The sequence below is a fragment of the Amblyraja radiata genome, chromosome 3, assembly GCF_010909765.2.
Source record: "Amblyraja radiata isolate CabotCenter1 chromosome 3, sAmbRad1.1.pri, whole genome shotgun sequence".
Taxonomy (NCBI): Eukaryota; Metazoa; Chordata; class Chondrichthyes; order Rajiformes; family Rajidae; genus Amblyraja; species Amblyraja radiata.
Window position 1 is genome coordinate 60,573,881 of NC_045958.1, and position 19,746 is coordinate 60,593,626.

The 19,746-nt window shown below is 41.1% G+C and overlaps 1 protein-coding gene across 3 annotated transcripts in view; it reads right to left on the reverse strand.

Annotated features, from left to right (window-relative positions):
• Positions 1 to 19,196, reverse strand: part of pax5 (paired box 5) — a 249,624-nt gene extending 230,428 nt beyond the window's left edge. For 2 of the 3 annotated variants that reach the window (XM_033017876.1, XM_033017874.1), the window contains exons 1-2: positions 7,364 to 7,938; positions 4,799 to 4,964 (exon numbers count right to left, since the gene is read on the reverse strand). In XM_033017876.1, coding sequence (XP_032873767.1) covers positions 4,799 to 4,964; positions 7,364 to 7,406 — 209 coding nt within the window. In that variant the 5' untranslated portion in view covers positions 7,407 to 7,938. Of the gene's footprint in view, positions 1 to 4,798; positions 4,965 to 7,363; positions 7,939 to 19,079 lie in introns of those variants that run through there. The other variant, XM_033017875.1, reaches the window with a different exon arrangement.
• Between the last annotated feature and the right edge of the window lie 550 nt (positions 19,197 to 19,746).

The window sequence follows — 19,746 nt, forward strand, 5'->3', positions numbered from 1 at the left end:
AATCTAATGAATAAAGAAATTGAGATATTTAATTAGTTTAAAATTTAATGGGTCAAAAAAGCATGTGAATCTGATGCCACGAGTAAGCATTATCGTACATAATGTGAAGCAGCAACATACATTCCAAGCTAAAATTATCTCCATTGTTATTAGGTTTAAATGTTTTGATTGCCCTTTACTTTTGAAAAAAATGTTTAAGGACTGTAAACATATTCCCCTTTCATTTCTCTTTTCCCACCCTATTTCTCTACTAGTGTTATTTTCACACTTTAAGATGGCAATTTTAGCCATACACGTCCTTATCCACCAAATCCGGTCACTTCTCGATAGTTTTTTTTATTTCTGTATGTGGGTTATGTTTTGTTAATATTATTAGATTTTGCATCGTGTGAGTTTGTCTGGGCTGCTGGCAGCAACATGGCGGTAATCTGGTCTTTGGCCCAATCGTGTGCATTAATTTAGAAGAGTGAGCCGGAACATCCATTGTCAGCATTCTGGCCCTTGTCCTGATCCTGGTGATGGGCTAGATTCCAGTAGAAGGGTGAAAAGGGTCGCAGTAGAAAAACAAAACAAAACAGGGGTACAGATCGAGAAACTCAGGGAAAAGACAGGACCTGGTAGAAGGCGGTGGGGGTGGGGAGAGAGACTGGGATATAAAAATAACCAGCCCATGCTTCCACCAGATTGCCCACATGAATAAAGATTGGCAAATACTTTCAGACAAAATAGGGGGTGTGGAGTTATCAATAGCCCGAAGTCAAGGCTTACAAAGAAGTTACTTTGATTTCCACATTTTTTATGTTCATTTCGGTCGTGGACAGCAAAGTAAGTGAACCTCCACAAGGGGCTGAAGCATGTCCAGAAGACTAAAGGCTGGCTGGAAAGACAATTCACCAAACAGAGACACCTTCAGGATGCTCCTGTTAACGGTTTATCACAACTGATTTCCAGAACCAAGTCAGGTGCCTGTTACAAGCTCCGGCATCAGCATACTGCTCCCTGTGAGCGGGAGCCGGGCACCAGCCGGGCCAGGACATACACATAATCACTTCCGGCAAAAAAACGCCCATTCTTGTATAAACGGGAGGATTGAGCGGGCGAAACACTGCATTCTTTTCATCACTCTTACCCCTTCTTTTCTCCGATAAACACAAGAACGCGGTATATTTCATTCCGCCTTTCCTTCTCTCTGCCTGAACAACCCTCTCGGCTTTTTTTCTGTGTTCCAGGGTCTCTTTCTTTTTGTCTGTCTGCCGCTCCACCCCCCCCCCCCCCCCCCCCCCCCCCCCCTTGTCTCTCTCTCTCTCCCTCTCTCTCTCTCGTTCAAGGTCAGATTTATTTTCCATGGAGCACTGTCCAAGGACATGTTTCCGCATTACTGATTTCAGCGCAGTGTTAAACTGAGATCCCTGTTGTGTAATGCGAGAGTGTGGAAGAAGATATCCTTTGAAACTACAGCATTGTACATAGACCCCAAAATAAAACAAATTGCCTCTGGATTAGTACCATATTTATCTAGCTGGGTATTTAGGAATCAAAATTGTCTTTATGAACCTCTTGAAAGTTCGGGAAAAAAATCTTAGACATGTCTTGTGTTCTATGCACCTACGAGTGGATGTGACGCGTATGGTCTAACTGTTGGAGAAGCAGAAAAGTGGAAGTTTCCAAAGGAATATTTAAACATTTTTTGCTTACTAAAGTGATTAAGTACAGTAGCCTTACCATTGAGTAATAGATCAATAAATCACCAAATATTTCAGACAAACTATCACAAAATTATTTGTCTGAAGAAGGGTCTCGACCCGAAACGTCGCCTATTCCTTCGCTCCATAGATGCTGCCTCACCCGCTGAGTTTCTCCATTTTTGTCAACCCACAAAATTATGAACCTTCTTCTAAACAGACATCATGAGGCAAAGACACTCTCATATCAATTCCTCCTATTCCTACAAGATGCGAATGGAGTGGATCTTCCGATATGTTTTAAGCAGACTAGAATCGCATGCAATAGGACCGTGATGGTCTTAACACACCGTTAAGGGAATAAATGTATGTAATAGAGTGGGGGAGAAAATGACTGGTGGCAACTATGGACTGTTGGTGGTGCTTAAAGCTTAGTCAGTGGGGACGTGAATGCTAATTCCGGTTTCACTGCGCTCCTCACCCTCCACACTCTTTGCTTCTTCCTGGACATTTCATTTCTCTTTCTACGAGCGGTTGCTGCCGAGACGGATCTGAAGCCAACAGATTTCTATTATTGCTCAGGGTCTGGTGGGAAGAAGTTAGCGGTGGCGAGGAAATGAGAACGTGGAGCGTATTCAGAGTTTGTGGTGGAACAAATTATTCATCCTTGTAGTTAGAACGTGAAACCTTGGCTAAAAACATGTCCGAATTTCGCCCACACAGCAGACGATAGCTTTCAGTTAATTGTTAAATTAATTAGTAAATGACAGTCTTCCTCTACTCGTGTCAAATGTATTAAGATTTATAACTCAAATGGAGCGGTTAGCAAATGTAAGCGTTGTAGTGGTCCGTTAATTTATTCCAGCGCCTGCCTATATCAACTCACCAACATTTCATAACTTACACATAAGAAACATTCTGCCTTGATCTGCAGCCTGGTCTAGAAAGTGTATCATTATTCTTTTGGTCAACTTTCAACTTGGTAATAAGGGAGTCGAATCAACTGCATGTCAATAGGTGCGTTGGAAATTGTGCAAAAACAAAGCAAATCAGCAAAAAGGGGGATACACAGTACAATGACAACTGCGATCCGGGTTAATCCAAGGAGAAAGACCTGATTTATCCAAGTTTGATTAACTATCGCAGGTGGCCTGGTTCCAACCGTAGCATCAACTCCACTGAGCTTTTCAGATCCCAGGGCCGCCAAAAACAACTGGCGCAGATTTCCTCCAACATTTCGTTTAAATTATCTGATTATTGGCCACATTACGATTTTGTAATATTGTACTTTAAAATCGAAACTCGTTTTCAGATTTCGAAAGAGTCAATTATTTTTTAGGACAATATTTTCTCACCGGGACCTGTGATAAATCATTCACTCTTGTCCTGGCCGAACAAAATCAATGGGAGCCCGCAGTTTTCAAATCCCACCAAAATACAATGGAGCTGGTGCAAACGCAAAGGGAAGTAAGAATCAAGGTGCTAAAGTTAAAACAAAGTTTCCAATGATCACTGACCCGGGCTATGGCAGGGCATCAATTAAAAACAGAGGTCCATCTCCCGCTTGTGGTTTGATAAATTGACCTGACTTGGGTAATGACGTCCCATCTGTACCCCGGGCCCAGCGTTTATGCACAAGCAATTGCTATTTCCAATCGTGGTAATATAAGATAATAGAAGGATTTAATCTGTTCAAAACCCACCACCTTACACAATATCTGCAATAATATTTCTCCACTATAGTTACCTCTCTCACCCCACAGTACAAACGGTGGAACTAGATGAATATTATTCCATAACATTAATAGTTTAGCAAATAATTAATAAAGGAACTTCTTACTTTAACATGAAATTGATGATTTATTTTACAAAACGCAACATCATCAAAATATATGAAATATGAAGGCAAATACATTTAATTAGCCCGAGTGTAAGGAACAATAAACGGTGTTTTGCTGAATTCGCTTTTTAGCTCGAATTTGTGTGAGTTTGTTTTTGCTCTGTGTAAATAAGTAATGTTTAGCTTGTTGGTTTCATGGCGGGGTGAGATATACATGTCCTGGAGCCGATGTGAGCAGATGTCCATGATTGTGGATGTTCGCATACCACCAGCCATCATTTATTTTTGCTCTATATATCGAGGCAAAAAGCCTTGTTGGAAATGTTCGTCTCTATGTATGGGTATGATATTAGATGTTTATGTATCCTCCTGCACCTGGATTCGACGCCCTCATCTTTTGTACCATGCAGCATGAATGCGAGTCCGTCTAAATACTGCCAGGGGTCAGAGTTGCGCTTTGAAGTGAGAGTAGAATGAGGGGGTAGAATGTGCTCTCGCTGTCACCCTGAAGAGTCTCTGTTTAAAAAAAAAAGTAACAGCAGACACTGACACTGAACAGCAGCCGTGTGTATAATCACTGCCCTGCACATTAATGTGTTAACTGTGTCTATGCGTTTCCTAGGCATTTCTAATATTTATCTTTGTACCTACCAGCTATTTACTGTCTGTTCGGAGGGTTGACATATATTAAAGGATTATTTTGCTTTCTTATAACCTAGGGATTTCTTCTGTATTATGCATGGCTTTTACTTGCTGGGGTTTTGGCGAATCGTTTCCTGCTATTCTCTGATATCTGATTCTCTTAATTTAAGGATTACCTTGTTGTTATATCCTTTCTGATGGATTACCTGCAGGAAAGGCTTTGTCTGCGATATGTCGCTCTTGGATTATTTCTGCTTCTTATATCTGTAATGTTAGGTTTGAATTACTTCTGATTCTCTTGCCTCTAACACTATTTCTCATTATTACTTTCTAACCCATAAGATTGTTTCTATTATTACTATTCCACTGAACACATTGCCCGACGATGAACGTCTTCATCCTTGCTCTATAATTTCTAATTTATTTAGGGTTTTCGCTTCCCGCTCGGAATTCGGCTTTGCACACCAATGTATCATTTCTATCCATTTCCAAATTCACACTCCATCCGGATCATTTTTCAGGGTTGACGTTACTCTAAAATGAAATTATTGCAGAGCTGTAAATATCAGTTTGGACCCCATTTGGTTCCAGGCAGATACCATGTTTGACATTTTTCTTTCCTCTTGGTTCTTACCTGCCCAGTATCTTGCTAACGCAGCCGTGGCTCACTCTGAGCTGTCTGGAGATATCACAGGGTCTCACTCCTTGGTGGGCCAGTTCCACAATTCGCTGCCGGACAACATCTGGGAGAGGGCGGCCATTCACAAACACACCCCCAAGCTGATTCACCCCGCCATGCCCTGTATACAATGCACAAAACAGAGAGAGAAAGAAAAGAAACACTGCAGCTATTCGGTAGGCACTCAGTCGCCCCCCCCCCCCCCCCCCCCCCGGCAGAATTATCGGCAATGTACGGGCCAGCAAACAATATAGGGAGAGGAGTTCCGAACCCCTTGCTTTATACGGTCGCCGCAAGATACGATTGGGATGGGGTGGGTGGCGAGTCGGGTGGTCAACGGTTTTGGAATATAAGACATGGGCTCGAGAAATTAGGAGACGGTCGGTGGGGTGGGCAACCCGCGGCATTTAGTTAAGAAGGGGAACAGTTCCAGGGAGGCAAGGACACAGCAGCTTTCTGGGACACCCCTCAGATCACGTCCACACGCTCTCAACCAACAACTGCCCCTCAGGTACACTCCATTGGATTATAAATGTAATTAAATATAGGCCAAGACTATGTACAGTTACTGTTGGCAGCTTTGAAAATGCACAGGAAGGATCATTGATGTGAGGCTGAGAAACGCGAGATGTTGACTGAAAGTGAAAATGACCCACTGAATTCGGAACAGAAAACGCGCCCCTTTCGATGAAACTTCAGCTTCCTGTGGCTCGGAGATCTGTGGACAGATATTAGTCCCGATCACGGTCTTCTGGGAACAAGACATGTTCCATTTGAGTAATCGGTTGCAGAATTGTGAACGGTTGGATTCGCTCAGCGAATGTAACCGAATATTTAATATTTACCATTGGGTTAGAGAGGTGGATCACAGCACGTATTTTATCCTCAGGCAATAGAACATTTCTGCTGCTTTGTAGAAGGGGAAATTAAATGATAAATTCTGATTCGGGACGATATTTGTTTTTTAAAACTATATTCCAATATGGATTCAAAGGAATTAAAATACGTCCCTAAGTGGTAATAAATGAAAATCGGCAACAAAATTGTTTTCGGGAAAACTTGGAGTGTTTGACATAAATCCTCCCATATAAACCTCATGGATTGTTTTTATTAGTGTGTGTCACTGCCGGAGGGAAGGAAAGTTATAACAAGAATAGATTGATACCTGCAGCAGAGGGATAATCTACACCGGGAGGTTCTTAGTCTCTTTCGTTCCTACCTTTACTGGGTTTAGCACTAAATGAAATTAACGCTTTGCTAATGAGTCAAAAATATGTATCACTTCCGTTTCGTTTTCAGTGAAATGGTACCTCAACTCAGTGTCTGGAACAGAAAAATTCCCACTTCCAAATTCGCAGATTTCTTTTTTTTTTCCAAAAAATAATCATCCGATTGCACTCCGGATCGGAAAATTCCCTGTCAGTTCCCAGCTTGTGTCTAAGATTAACGCTTATTTTAAAACAGCATACAATTAAGCTGTAGTTACTTCATATTGCGAACGGACCGAATGTATAATTCAGTCTTGAAATAGATTAACACTGAATATGATTCTAAAATACACGACTTCGCTAACAAGATCTCTTCCTAAAAATCAATAATATTTGTTTCGATCTTTAAAGTTAGTGTATGCGCAGTTGCTCCACATCACTATGTTGTAACAATTTTAAATCGATATATTTTGTTTTGTCGTCTGAGATATAAACTAAACCCTCTTTTACACTCTGTAAACCTGGCCAGAGGTGGCATTCCTAAAGTAGGTCTAGATAGACCCTGGTACAATATGATTAGTTCGAGTTGATAAAGCATCTGTTTACAAGCTGTAGGTATAATAACACTTAACACACCGTGATAGGATGTGTCATTTCATATAACATCGACCAAATGGACAAGTCCCAGCCAACTCTGTCAACCAAAACAAACATGCTGGAGATTTCGGTGTCGCCCAACACCATCAATGAAGATTTCACTATTTTATCTCAGCTTATTATTCGCCACATACAACAGTAAACGTAATTTAGATAATGCGGAACGAAACCGTTAGGCGTCGAACCTATTTATTGCCTTGGTTAATACTCTTTTACAACTTACTGGCAACTAAATCATTTCATCTGGTTCAAGAATGTTAATTATCTTCTACTAAAGCCACTGACGTTCACGATAAACATTGTTCGCCACAAAAAGCAACAATACCGTGTCTTATTTGAGTAAAGGTATATATAATTAAGATAATATTATAATTGGGTCCTCGAATGTTGCTGTTTTCTATTTAATTATGAGAATTAAAGAAATTGATTAATTAACTCGCTTTTAATTCGGAAAATCAGGAATTATAGTAAAATTAGACGTGCACGTGTGAGTCGGTTGTGATTTTCAGCAAAGCACGTTCCCTTTCAAGGACTTCGCGCTGCTCCGGGTCCAGGGACATCTGAACATCGGTCTATGAAACCGAGTGCTCCAGCACTCCTCACACACTCCCACCAGGAACCGCCACACGAGCCGGGGAAGGAGCTGCCTACTTACTATGCATTGCTGCAAACGGGTCGTGCTTACAGTGGATTTCCATGAAAAGGCGCAGCCGGTCTTCAACTCCGAGAAAACCTCGATTTTCTGGTCTGGATTTAACCCCTTCACCTATACTCCCAAAACAAAAGAGGGTGAGCAGCGCCCCACGCAAACCCAGAAGAAGATCTCGATCCCAGCCACTAAATTGTAGGTTTTACAGCTTTGTGATCCTCAAGGTTTCAGACGGATTGTGCAAGAAACGTGAAAGTTAAGTTTGTCAGATGCAATGCAATGCCCCCAAAAATGAATCCAATTGCTGCTCAGTGACAGCAATGAATTTTAACTTCGAAATCGTTCACACCCGGAAAAAAATCCTTTTAAAATTCCAGCTTCTCTTTTTTGGCGTTTTCCTGTGCAATTTGTCCGCTGTGTGTGTGAAGGCGGGTTCCTGTTTCCCCGGAGTGCGCTGGCCCCCTGCTCTGTATTCAGTCGCGCTCAGTCTCCTCCATAGTGTTTAAATGTGGCTGAGCCCACAGTGATTCGGCGCTGATTCGCCCGAGGCTCAGCCCTGCGGGGATGGCGCACAGCCCCGGCCGCTGCCAATCACATCATCACCAGCCACTCAAGCACCCTTCGCCGCCCCTATCCACCAATAGCACCAACCATCCCAACGTCGTGGCCAATCTCCGTGAGGGCTGCTCATTCATTCACCAATAACCCTCATCCCCATCTGCGAAACTGGACCAATGGTATCGACTTCATTTTCAACGTTCACCAATTATCTGCTAGTTGTATCGATACACGAGGCGGTCGTTTTAATAACTGGTTATCTCATACTGTATTCCGATTGGGCCCTTTTGTTAAACCCTAGAGGAGCGTCTCTCTATTAAAGGGAATTCATTCAGATGTCCAAAGCGGAATCTAATTTTTCATTTGAATAATTTTAGACAATTATATTCCACCGCAAATCCTTTTTGCTTCTTTTTTGTTTATATACATAAGTCGTTCATTTCTATTCTAAGTTAAGGAGTCTGTAAAATTCCCGTGCCGGAATTCAGTGGTAATACCAGTTAAGAAAGCAATGTAAAAGTTGAACGATATTAGCTGGATTAATAAAATTGCGTTACGACTAATTTAAGATATTATTGGAAAATTACTTACAACATTATTCTGAGAAAGGACTAACTGAAATACTCCTACCAGTAAAGCGTCGATTTGTATGTCAATTTATATTGTCGAGATGGGATCTTAAGCATTTTTGTTTTAATCTCTGATACTGTATAATAAATATTTTGGGAAGCTTTAGTCAAACTATCATTCAGTTAACAGGTGTCCCGTATTTATAAAATGCCACCCGTCCACTTTTCCTGCTGTGTTATTTGTGTGGAATGTACCGAAAATGTATTAATAATTTCCTGAACATTTATTGAACATAACATATTTGTTATATTGATGGTTCTTCGGGAAACGTCAATTCTGGTCTGAGAATTTATGAAAAATTCACTCTATGACGAATTAATGTAGTTCCATTTTCATGTTAAAAAATACACTATTTTAATAGTCAGTCACACAGACTTGGTTGTAATCGTGGTTAGCACTACTCCGAAGGGCCATTTTATTGTTTAATATATACCTGCAGCTTGAGACCACCTGCGAACTGACTTTTTTTCTGCACGTGCACTTGCACACATGAACATCTGTATTTATACGCAGGGATTAATGCAGTAGTTATATTTGCACACAGGTTTGCACTTATTTACACAGCGTGCGTACTTTTTTAAAATTTCTGGGTACCATGCTTTATTTGTATTGGAGCTGTTAGATAATTTCTGGACGATTTTGTTTTAATCAATTACCGTAAATTACCACGATTATGTCCTAAATGTATTCTGTCTGTGAATTCTACTTTTCAAATAAACAACAGCAGCAATTCATCAATGCATAGAAAGTGTAATATTTATATTTCTATCCGGCTGTTAAAATTATAGCAAAAAATGTCGCTTTACTATTTTAAAATCAAGATCGTCAAAAGGGTTTCAAAGTAATAGACAGTGAATAAAAACGTATTGACAACGTATTGAAATTTCAAACCAGAAGATAATCTACATTTGGTTTGCCATTAACCACAGTTGTAATTTACGCCCCTCATCAGACGACGGCTGTAGAATCGAGGTTATACTGTCTACTGATATGTTAATGGTTGATCCGCAATTCTTAAATTTTATAAATACGCTAACATATTAATGCAAGAAAAAGAAAAAAAATCACCATTACAAGCCGCGACCTGCTTGATACCTTTTTTTCATTCAAATAATTTCACAATTCTAAGGTACCTGAGTAATCATAAAATTAAATCCAAATTGAGTTTAAATCCAGGTTACTATGACGCGTTATAGGAGCAGAGTTGGCAGGGGAAAGGCTGAATTTCTTGAGGTATTGGAAACTTTCAATTGAACTATTGGAACATAGTACATTTTCGAGGCTGGGTGTTACTGAACTGAAGAAAAGTAAAAACCAGACGCACTCTTCAAATCTGAATAAAATATGCTTGTGAGATATTGCAAGCCACTAGCAGGATTAAATATATTTTCCTTAATCTAGTTTGGCGTTCCTGAGCCCAAATCCTGAATAATTTTAATATTCTGGTGGCGACCTTCGCCCATTTTAGTACTTTCGCTGAAGCAGTGTGTTTAGTTATCACCTGCGGCTGTGCCTAAATGATTTTCAACTTTGTTTTCACATCAGCAAGCTTGCAGTTTCTTCTCTAACAGCAATCTAACGTCAAGCGTAAAGCGTTAGTGAACACAGTAAATAATTCGACAGTCATTTTTAACGTGAACTCTTCTAAAGTTATATTTTTCAAATGACTAAGCATGAATACAAGTAAATGTAAGCCTTTAAACGAGGCCTTGCTACCAAGCTAGCTTTCTAACGGATCCGAGTGGGTCTACTAAAAGGCATTCTTTTCTCCATTTTTGTGTCATTTTTTCGCCAGACCTTCATGCAAGGTATTGCAGAAAGAAACCAATTCCTCTCGAAATCGTGAAACGCCTTCGTGTCACAAAGGCATTTAATGATACCACCATGCAAGTAAAGCGGTAATGGCCTTCAAAAAATCCACGTGGTATCAAATACAAACAAGTAGAGATGAGCGTTTCTGTTTCAGTTGCATTGGCCGCTCATCTTCCTGCAGCTGTGAAGCCTTCAGGCTCAAGTTGTGTACACATTTCAGCCCCACGCTCAAACTCCTTGGCCAACAGGTGCAGGGAGAGAAAGCGGCAGGATGAAGAGATTTGTCGCTTGAATGCCTTTGGATCGAGCTAAAGTCTCCATCCACAGGTCCAGAATGCGTGAGATTCAATGGGAGGATCACTCTCACTACTCAAATACCTTATTGGACCCTGTGATGGTTCTGGAGCAGGGCCGAGAGGTCTCAGCCTGTCTGCGCGGATCGCGGGATGAAATTATATAATTGGTAGGACAAACTACATTACGAGTTATTATATTTTGCCATTTATATCACCCACTTGGAATAGGCAATGTGAGTATATTGTATTATTAGTAACCTCCACCGTATCTCAGCTTGAGTGAGTACAGCTGCTCTATAAATATGAACATTGCTATACTTCCCGAACTATTTACAGATAGAATTCCCATTCTACAAAGCGAAAACAATCGAACTTTTCTCCATCACACTAGGCGTTTTCAAGTGTTGGAAAACATCTGAAGATTTTTTTTAAGTCCCTAGAATTGTCGGTTTCATTTCTTTGCGCTCTGTATGCATTTAAGCAAATCACTTGAGCTCTCTAAACTGCACAATTGTCATTGACTAAAACCGTTATATAATTAGTGATTTCTGATATTAAATATCTTGAATAATAGCCCACGGGTGTTGGATCACTGCTGGCAAAATCTCAAAGATCAATAGCGTGTTTTTCTTTTTACGGGTTCAAATCTATCCCTTCAGGAGAGGCTGGTGCTCATATCGGGAGTATGTTGGGTAAACGCTTCGCATAATTTTCCGAGCATGAACATTGACTTTAGTGTTCCAAATATCTTACAGAAAATTGAAAATGTCGAAGAAAATGTAATTCTAAAAATCATGGAAATAGCAGCAAACAACCCTTTCTGCCTCGGTTGTGTTGTTGCTGGACACATACAAGCAACGGCAGCATACAGGGGGAGGTTGGGACTACCCCTTTGTGCTGCGGGAGGCCATATAACCCTCATGCAGCGTACTTAGTGCCCCCCGTGTCGGCACTGGATACTCATCACGGAAGATAGATAGATCAGACGGGAGTTGGCAGAATATACAGTCAATAGTGTCAATAAGAAAGCATTACAGTCTGTAAATAAACGTGCATGGAGTCTACGACTGGTTCTGATTGTCAAAGGTCAGAGCATGAACGTTTATTAACATTTTCAATTATTTGGGGAAGTTGAGTTTTTACTTCTTTTATGGGTGATGGTGACAATACTGAATTTGTTTCCCATCCAGAATGGCAGGTTGGAGTTCAGAACTAAACTCCCGGTTGACAGGGTTTAGGGGTCGTACGTGAAAGCAGGTAGCTTCCATCCTTAGAAGAACAATAATGAACCAATTGTAATTGATGACAATGAACTGTTATTGTACACTTCTATTATTTTTATATCGAGAGATTTAAAAAATCTATTTTAAAAGCCACCTTAAAATATCAGTTCCGCTGGTCCCAGCCACATATGTCTAGATCAGGGGTTCCCAACCTTTTTCGTCCCGTTTAACCCTGGCAACTTTAATAGCACATAACAATGTAATTTCACTTATTTATGAACAACTAATGATGAACAGATACCGGTATACCAGAACCAAACACAGTCAGCCAATGAGAAAAAAATATGTACAAATCCAGAATCAACAAATTTACCCCCTGTGTAGGCGAGATTTACCCCCTGGGGTAAATTTACCTCAGGTTGGGAACCGTTGGCCTAGATAATTGAATTGCAAGGTCAATAAGTTATAGCATTAGAATAGGAGTAGCCAAAGGGGTTGTTCAATACGACCATGGCTGTTAGTCTGCAATATTCCCGCTCTCTTCTCATATCCTTTGATGCGTTTTGCGTCCGGTTACTATCCCATCTCGCCACAAACCCATGGCAAACAAAAAACAAAAGAAATAGAGGTGCTGAAAATCCACAACAGACCAAGGCAGCATCTCCAGAGAGAGAAACGGGGTTAATATTATCAATTTAATGACTTGTAGGTCGTTGACCTGAAACGTTAACTCTGCTTTTATCACCGCAGTGACTGCGTACCCTGACTGTTTCCAACATTTCTGTTTTTTGAACCCCTGACAATTCCAAACACTCATCTGCAAACACATCATTCATATTGCGTCTTAGCGGGGTGTGTGGGGGACTGTTTGTGGTTTTAGCCCGGAACTGCGGCTGTCAGGCTCAGACTCCAGCTCAACCAGGGGCTGTCAGATCAGTCTGCCTTCCCAACACCCCAAACAAGAGATGTTTTATTCGACAATATGAACAACCTCGTTTGTGTAATGGATAGAAGTCAAATTGTGTGGTCTATTTGCATCTCATTCTGTGGCAGTGGTAACCATGCGTGTGCATTGCCGGGTTCAAGGAGAAATCGGAAGAAACTGAGGTTATAAATATTGTATATTATAGAATCATCTTGAAGGTCTTGGCAGGCATGATTAGTGGTAAAGTGTGGCGAAAATTGGGAGTCAAGTTGGGCTTCTAGTTCCAGAAGATACGAAAGCTAGAATTGTGCTCTTGTCTGAGACACTTTAAGCACAGAGGAAGTATAACTGTAGCCGAGTTATTTTCAAAACACCGTTCGTTTGGGATCATTTTGACTTCAGAGACTTTTCATTCAGACCCAAAAAGCTGGAGTAACAGCGGTACAGGCAGTATCTCTGGAGAGAAGGAATGGGTGACGTTTCGGGCCGAGACCTTTCTTCAGATTCACTGTCTCTCTCTCCCTCTCCCTCCCTCCCTCCACCCCCCCCCCCCCCCCCCCCCCCTCTCTCTCTCTCTCTCTCTCTCTCTCTCTCTCTCCCTCTCCCCTCTCTCTCGCTTTCAAAGTTAATATGAACTTCCTAAGAACAATCAGCCATATTCGTATCCAAACGTCTATCTTCGAGACCTTCAGTTGTTAAATGCACTTCGAGTAGCGTACATTACAACAGAGATCTGAAACAGTTCTGCAAGGATGATTCTCGTGTAGCTTTAACCTCAGATAAAATAATTATATTATAGGAATTGATGTGCGCAGAACATCTGAACGTTAACGAATGCATTGTACCCTGTAGGAGAAGATCGCACATATCCTCCATGAAATGGGTCTTTGTCAACCTGATTCTACATTCCGGTGTACATGTGGCTCCACATGTAACATACTTTAGAATGAGGGGACGTCTCTTGCGCCACTTCCGTTTTCAGTTAGAATGCACGGATCAAGAGAGGCCTCTCGACTTTTCCTTTTAAACTCCCGTGTAATCGCTCACATTCGGGGAGGGAGCAGGGTGAGAGCGATGGGTGGAACACAGCGCTAATGCAAAGCCCTACATTGGAACCTTCAACAGAGGACACCGACACTCGCCAACAAAAGTTTGTCACTTTCTCTTCCCCGGTACCACTTCCCCTCCCCATGTTTCCCCAGACATCTCTCTCTCTCTAGCCTTCGGCACAATTTTCACTAGTTTTCAATTAACCTTCTATTATTCCTGCATCAATTCAACATGCCCAGTTTGTCCCAAGTAGTTGTTTTAATTGCATTTGATTACTATTCTAGCAATTTTACGTCATTTTCGGGGGGTGGAATATCGGAGTACAAATCAATGGCTTCTAACACCTTCACTTAACGGTTTAAAGATTAATGTCGCGAACAGTGGGATCAAAAGGATGTTGCTGTTATTAACTAATTAAAGGCGACCATATTTTGATCGTTACACTTTGCACTGAGCCAATCAATAAAAGTGAGTACTATGCGGAAGTAATATATTAAATTTCGGCAACTCTTCACAGAACTGCCATAAATGTCAAGCGCTTGGTTTTACATGTTACCTTCGAACATCAACACATTCCGACATATTGATACAAACTAAATTTGAACACAGATAGTTTCAGTGATGCAATTCACATCCCAGGTCGAGCGAATCAAATAAATATGTCATTTCACTCCAAATTCTCCTGAACAGAAATATTTTCTGTAAATTTAAACGATCCTTTATTTTCGCCAACCGAACCCTAATTCAAAGTAGGGATTCAGTGATGACTGTAACAGTTAACCCGCTTTAGTAATCAGAAATTAATTGTAATTGAACTTTGCTGGTAGTCAGGTCGCTTTTGGGGAGGCTTTTCCTGTTGTTATTATTATTATTATTGGTGGGAATTCCGCACAGGGTTAAGGCTTAGATCATGGCAACTGGTTTCTGGTAATTTATTTGTTGCCATGTATTGTTACCTCCAAAAAATATAGAAAATTTGCAGAATCATCTTAAAACAGTTACTCTTCTAATGTTAACTGTGAAAATGGCAAACGTCCAATACAAGTGATTGGACATTCACCTTTCACCTTTGACAGTGGCTCTTGCCCTCGAACTCACTCAGATCTACACGGGATGCACGATGCGAAAGACAAGCTGTTTCAACCACCAACGTGTACATTTATATAACCTTGTTGGCACTGAGTTCATGGGTCTGATGTTAGATCTCTGACCTGCTTTCCACTATTTACAATATTTCATATTGGGATCAAGTGGAACAGCGTAAAGAGGATGAATTATGGAAAGAATTGTGACGGGAGGTAACACATTTATTGATTCTTTTTGTATAATATAGAGCGTACTTCGAGAGGTCTAGCTAACTCTTGTGTTTTCTTGCAGACTGACAGGTGACTGCCACCTCAAAAATCGAATCTTCCTATATCAAGAAACATATAAGACCATTGATTTAAGAGAGAGGGGCGCTGGGAATTGTCTGTGAGTGTGAAGACGGCCCCAAATGGTGTTTTTTTTGGGTCTAAACTGAGAGACCTGGGTCTCGCTGGAAACTCCATCTCGCAACGCTTCCGCACAGTTTACAATATCCGAATCTACCTGCGATTAAACGGCATGGGAAAATCGCAACCCCTTTCTTTCAGCCCTAGTCTGGTAGATTTAGCTGTAAACGAGCAAAAAGTGAAATTATACACTTAAAGGGGAGGAAGGAGGCCCATTTTATTTCAAGGAACCTTGGCACATTTTCACTCTTTTTCGGATGTGTGTGTGTAGGGGGGAGGGGTGAAGAATTGGAGATAGGGGATGGTCGTGTGTTAAATAGGCTTCATCTCACAGAATAGTTTTACTCCTTTCATCCTCTGGGAGACATTTCTGCTGCAGGATTCCTGGACCGGAAATCTGGCGGTCGAAGGCCCACTGAGTATTGTTTGACAGAGATGTGAGGTGTGGTTTTTTTTGGCCCCAAACTCACTAATAGGAATTGATCTCCAATGTTTCATGTAGGAATCTCAATCGAAAAGTAACACCTATCCTGCGTATTTAAAATGCATCATTACAAAACCAGACTGTTCATTCAAAAGGCATTTATCCTGTTAAGTGAACACTTTCGGCCTCTGTTCTGAATTCAGTTGTAGAAATCCTGATAATTACTTCTCAATGATGCCCTACTTATGTTAAGTATGGAACAAGTTCCATGACGGGACGTAATTATTGCGTTCTAACTACTCATTTTATTTTGTGTATTATTATAGATCAAGTAAAGCAGCCCTGAAAAAAAGCACAGCTAAAATAGTGTGTTACAGATACCTAGTTAGGGTTTATTTAATTTGTGATTATGCACGTTGTTGATGTAAAGCTCATCATCAAAAGGGCAACTAATTAACTAAGAGACAGCACCTTAAAACAGGCCCGACCACACCGAACAAGCGTGACTCGCACGTGCTGATACAAAGGCTTTCAACACTGTCATCTGTCAGCCAGAAAGCTGAAAGTAAACAATGATATAGATTATTTCACGGGTCACAGACGGGAAAAGCAGCTAATGTCCTAGAATGGCACAAATTCATTCTTGTGTGAGCCCGGCAACCAGTGCCCTTTATGATCGATAACTGGGCAGGGTCCTTTCGAAAGTTGAACCGGGGAAGGGTGGAAGGGGTCAGTCAGGGGGTGAAGGGCGCAGGAACCCACACTCCATCTCTTTGTTTTCGATAATTCCACGTGAACTATGCGACAGATTTCAAATTAATACGCTGAGTACTTGAGGTCAATTTGTGGAATGTTTCCCTTTATATTGACACATTTTGGATCCAGTCTGCGAATGGTCTATTCTGTTTCTTTTAGTTTAACGCATTGTCATTGAAAGGAAGAGCAATCTATCCTGTTAAAAGAGCGCCCCGTAAATCAACTGACTGCAAGCGGCCTTGTGTTATTTTAAACATAGGAACGGGCGATGGGCAAACCGTGATGATAAGAGTGTCGGCGATTACCGAGTGACATCGCTATTGGACTTCCTGAATTAAGAATTGGAAATCGGGATGGAGTTTCATTGAATTACTCAGTTCTCTCAACATAAACTATCGCCTGTTATCGAGATAAAAAATATTTTTTTTTAAAGGACGAATGTAGAGGGAGGGGTGAGAGCAGTGGATGGCGAAGGCTTCGGGGAAATCTTTCTTTCTGAACCATGACAAGTGAAGTTATGGACGTTTGGGCTTGGGCTTGCAGAATGATGAACAAACCTGTTGAATTTATGTTTACATTAGGAAAAAAACGCGTCTTGCAATTCTCGTAAACTCATATCCATTTCACACGGCGATGCCCCCGCCCCGCTATTTATCGCTAACCATATAACCTATATCTTCCTCATTGTTCTCAGCAGAAAGATCACAGCGCCCTGTGTTTAAGGTCGGTATGTAACGGCGGTTATTATTGGTAACGATCTAATCAGTCATTGTTTTGCAGAATTAGTTTGGATGGCTGGTGAGATCAAACACCGAAAATAATAAAATAATGTTTCACATTCCAAGTACAGAAGAAACAGACCACAAATGCAACTTTCCGCTGTATACCTATAGCCCTATTTCCTGACCCCGAGACTGTATAAAGAAACCGGGGTTCAAACATTTCTAAGAAAATGGCACCCTTCAATTCAATACTTCCTTATTTTTGTATTGTATTTTATTAGGAAATAACCACAACCAAACAAAAACAAGTGCATTTATCGGAGCAAACCGGAATCGGCTGGGTGTTGCGTTTACAAATTGATCCGAGGGCCGTGAAGGAACATGATTTGCCCTAAAGGTTCACTACGCCCTGGTGCTGTGACGAAAGTTATTGGCAAATCCATCCCCTTCAGTCAAAATGCGCGATAAAAAAACATGGTTTCAAATTGCCGATAAAACGTTTAGAATTGTTCAAACGTGGAATATTAACGAAAGAAATTAGGAGTAAATAAAAATTCAAAGGTAATTTTAATTCGGTTTCATTTTCTTAAACGGCACTCGGCTGCACAAAACAAGAGCGTACATCTGAATGATCACAGGTCTGCAGCGGGAGACGGGCCCGAAGATGTTCAGAGCAAAGGCCAGAACAGTTAAAATAAACATGTTCGCTATTTTTGCGGTTTGTCTTTTGAAAATGCTGTGATTTGAACATTTCATGCAAATATTCATCCACAAAATTGAACGGCTCTGTTAGTCGTTAACGATGCCCCAAATCCTAATTTCACATTTCGAGTTTTTGTTTCGAAAGGGTGGCGGCACTAAACTTAAGGGCAGTTGTTGGGTTGGGGTGGGGGAAGGTAGACATTCACCCACAGGTCAATCACACAGATTGTCTAATAATCTCCTAAAGAGAAGCCAGAATGAGCAATTTCCAGTATCTCCCCACCCGCAAAGAATCAATCGAACTATACATATATTTCAAAAAAAAAAATGCAGACAGAGCGCCGAAGTCAGCCATTGGACACATTTTAACTATCTTTATATAGCAAAAGAGCATAAAATAGAACTCGGTAAATATCCTCGATCACCGAGAGAACAAACGGACAGCCATGTACAGAGACAATCAAGAGCTCCGCTCCATTCCCTCGCACACGGAAGCACCACTTTGTGGCGTGTTGCAGCTTTAAATTCTAACAATTTCGGGTGCAGGTCCAATTCCTACAGCTTTCTGTTGTTCAATGACAACCATCGCGTAATAAACATTAAACAGAACCCAATCGACTTTTGCAATTAAAAGTGAAGAGGTTTTGTTTTTTAAAATAAAATTAACTGATTGCACCTCAGAAGTAACCCTTGACCTATCTTCGCGGCCCTCGGAATCGCCCACAAAGAGTAAAAAAAAAGTTACAAAGCTGATATTTGATAGGGACACTAATCTAACCCTGAGGAAACCGAACACCTTCTGGAACCCGGACACTGCGGACAGACAGTTCTTCGCCGTGAACCGTACAAGGAGATATGCTTTCCCTTGACTTCTGCTGGGCGTTCATCCTAGGTTTTCACAGTGCATTGCATTTACTTTGAGCAGTTTCCAACACTTGAATTTTCATTAGGCCTCACTTGATTAATTAAAAGTGTTCACTTTTTTTTTTAACAAAGTGTCTTAAGTCTTGATAGTCTTTTAAAGCACTGGGTACTGTTTAATTCCACAAGTAAATACGGGACTGTTTCCAATAAAGCCGCTTCATGCTTTCGAACTATTTGTACATTTCACAGGAAAAAATATAAACCTACCTGATCGGATACCCCTGATGGCGCTACCGTTTTTTTCCATACTAGTTTTGGTATTGCGAATCCTTTGTGAAAAGACTGGAAGAAAAGTTTCTATTTTTTGCTCTGTGTGTGTGTGTGTGCGTGTGTGTGTTGTCGGCTCCGGATAATTTGACTCTTCCGCTACCCCGTCGCGTCTTTGGTGCTGCCCATTGATCCGAAACTAAACGTTTTAGGTGGAGAAAAGGCTCTGAACAAACCGTGAAATGATTAAGGAACTAAAAGAGCTCGCTACATGTGAGATCATGTCCTGTTCGCTTTTTTTAAATCGCCAAGTCCCTAGACGCAGCGAAAAGAAAGTAAAACTCTCACATCTGCCGGACAAACACTCCTACCTATCGCTTTCTGTAACTTTGGGATTGTCTCTTTCGCCTGCAGTCTCCACTCTGCGAATGTTTATAACGCCTGGCATTGACAAATACTTGCACTAGAGGATCTGTATGGATGGCGATTCTGAACCACCGCATCACACGCCGATTCAAGCACCACTCTCTAACATTGAATAATTAAAGTCCTTTCTCACCATTTCACTCTCTAACCTTCCTTCCTCAAATTGGCACAAAAACATTAGGTAGTTTTATCTGTACCCGGGGAGAGAATTGGAGACACCCCCTCCTACTCTTCCCCACCC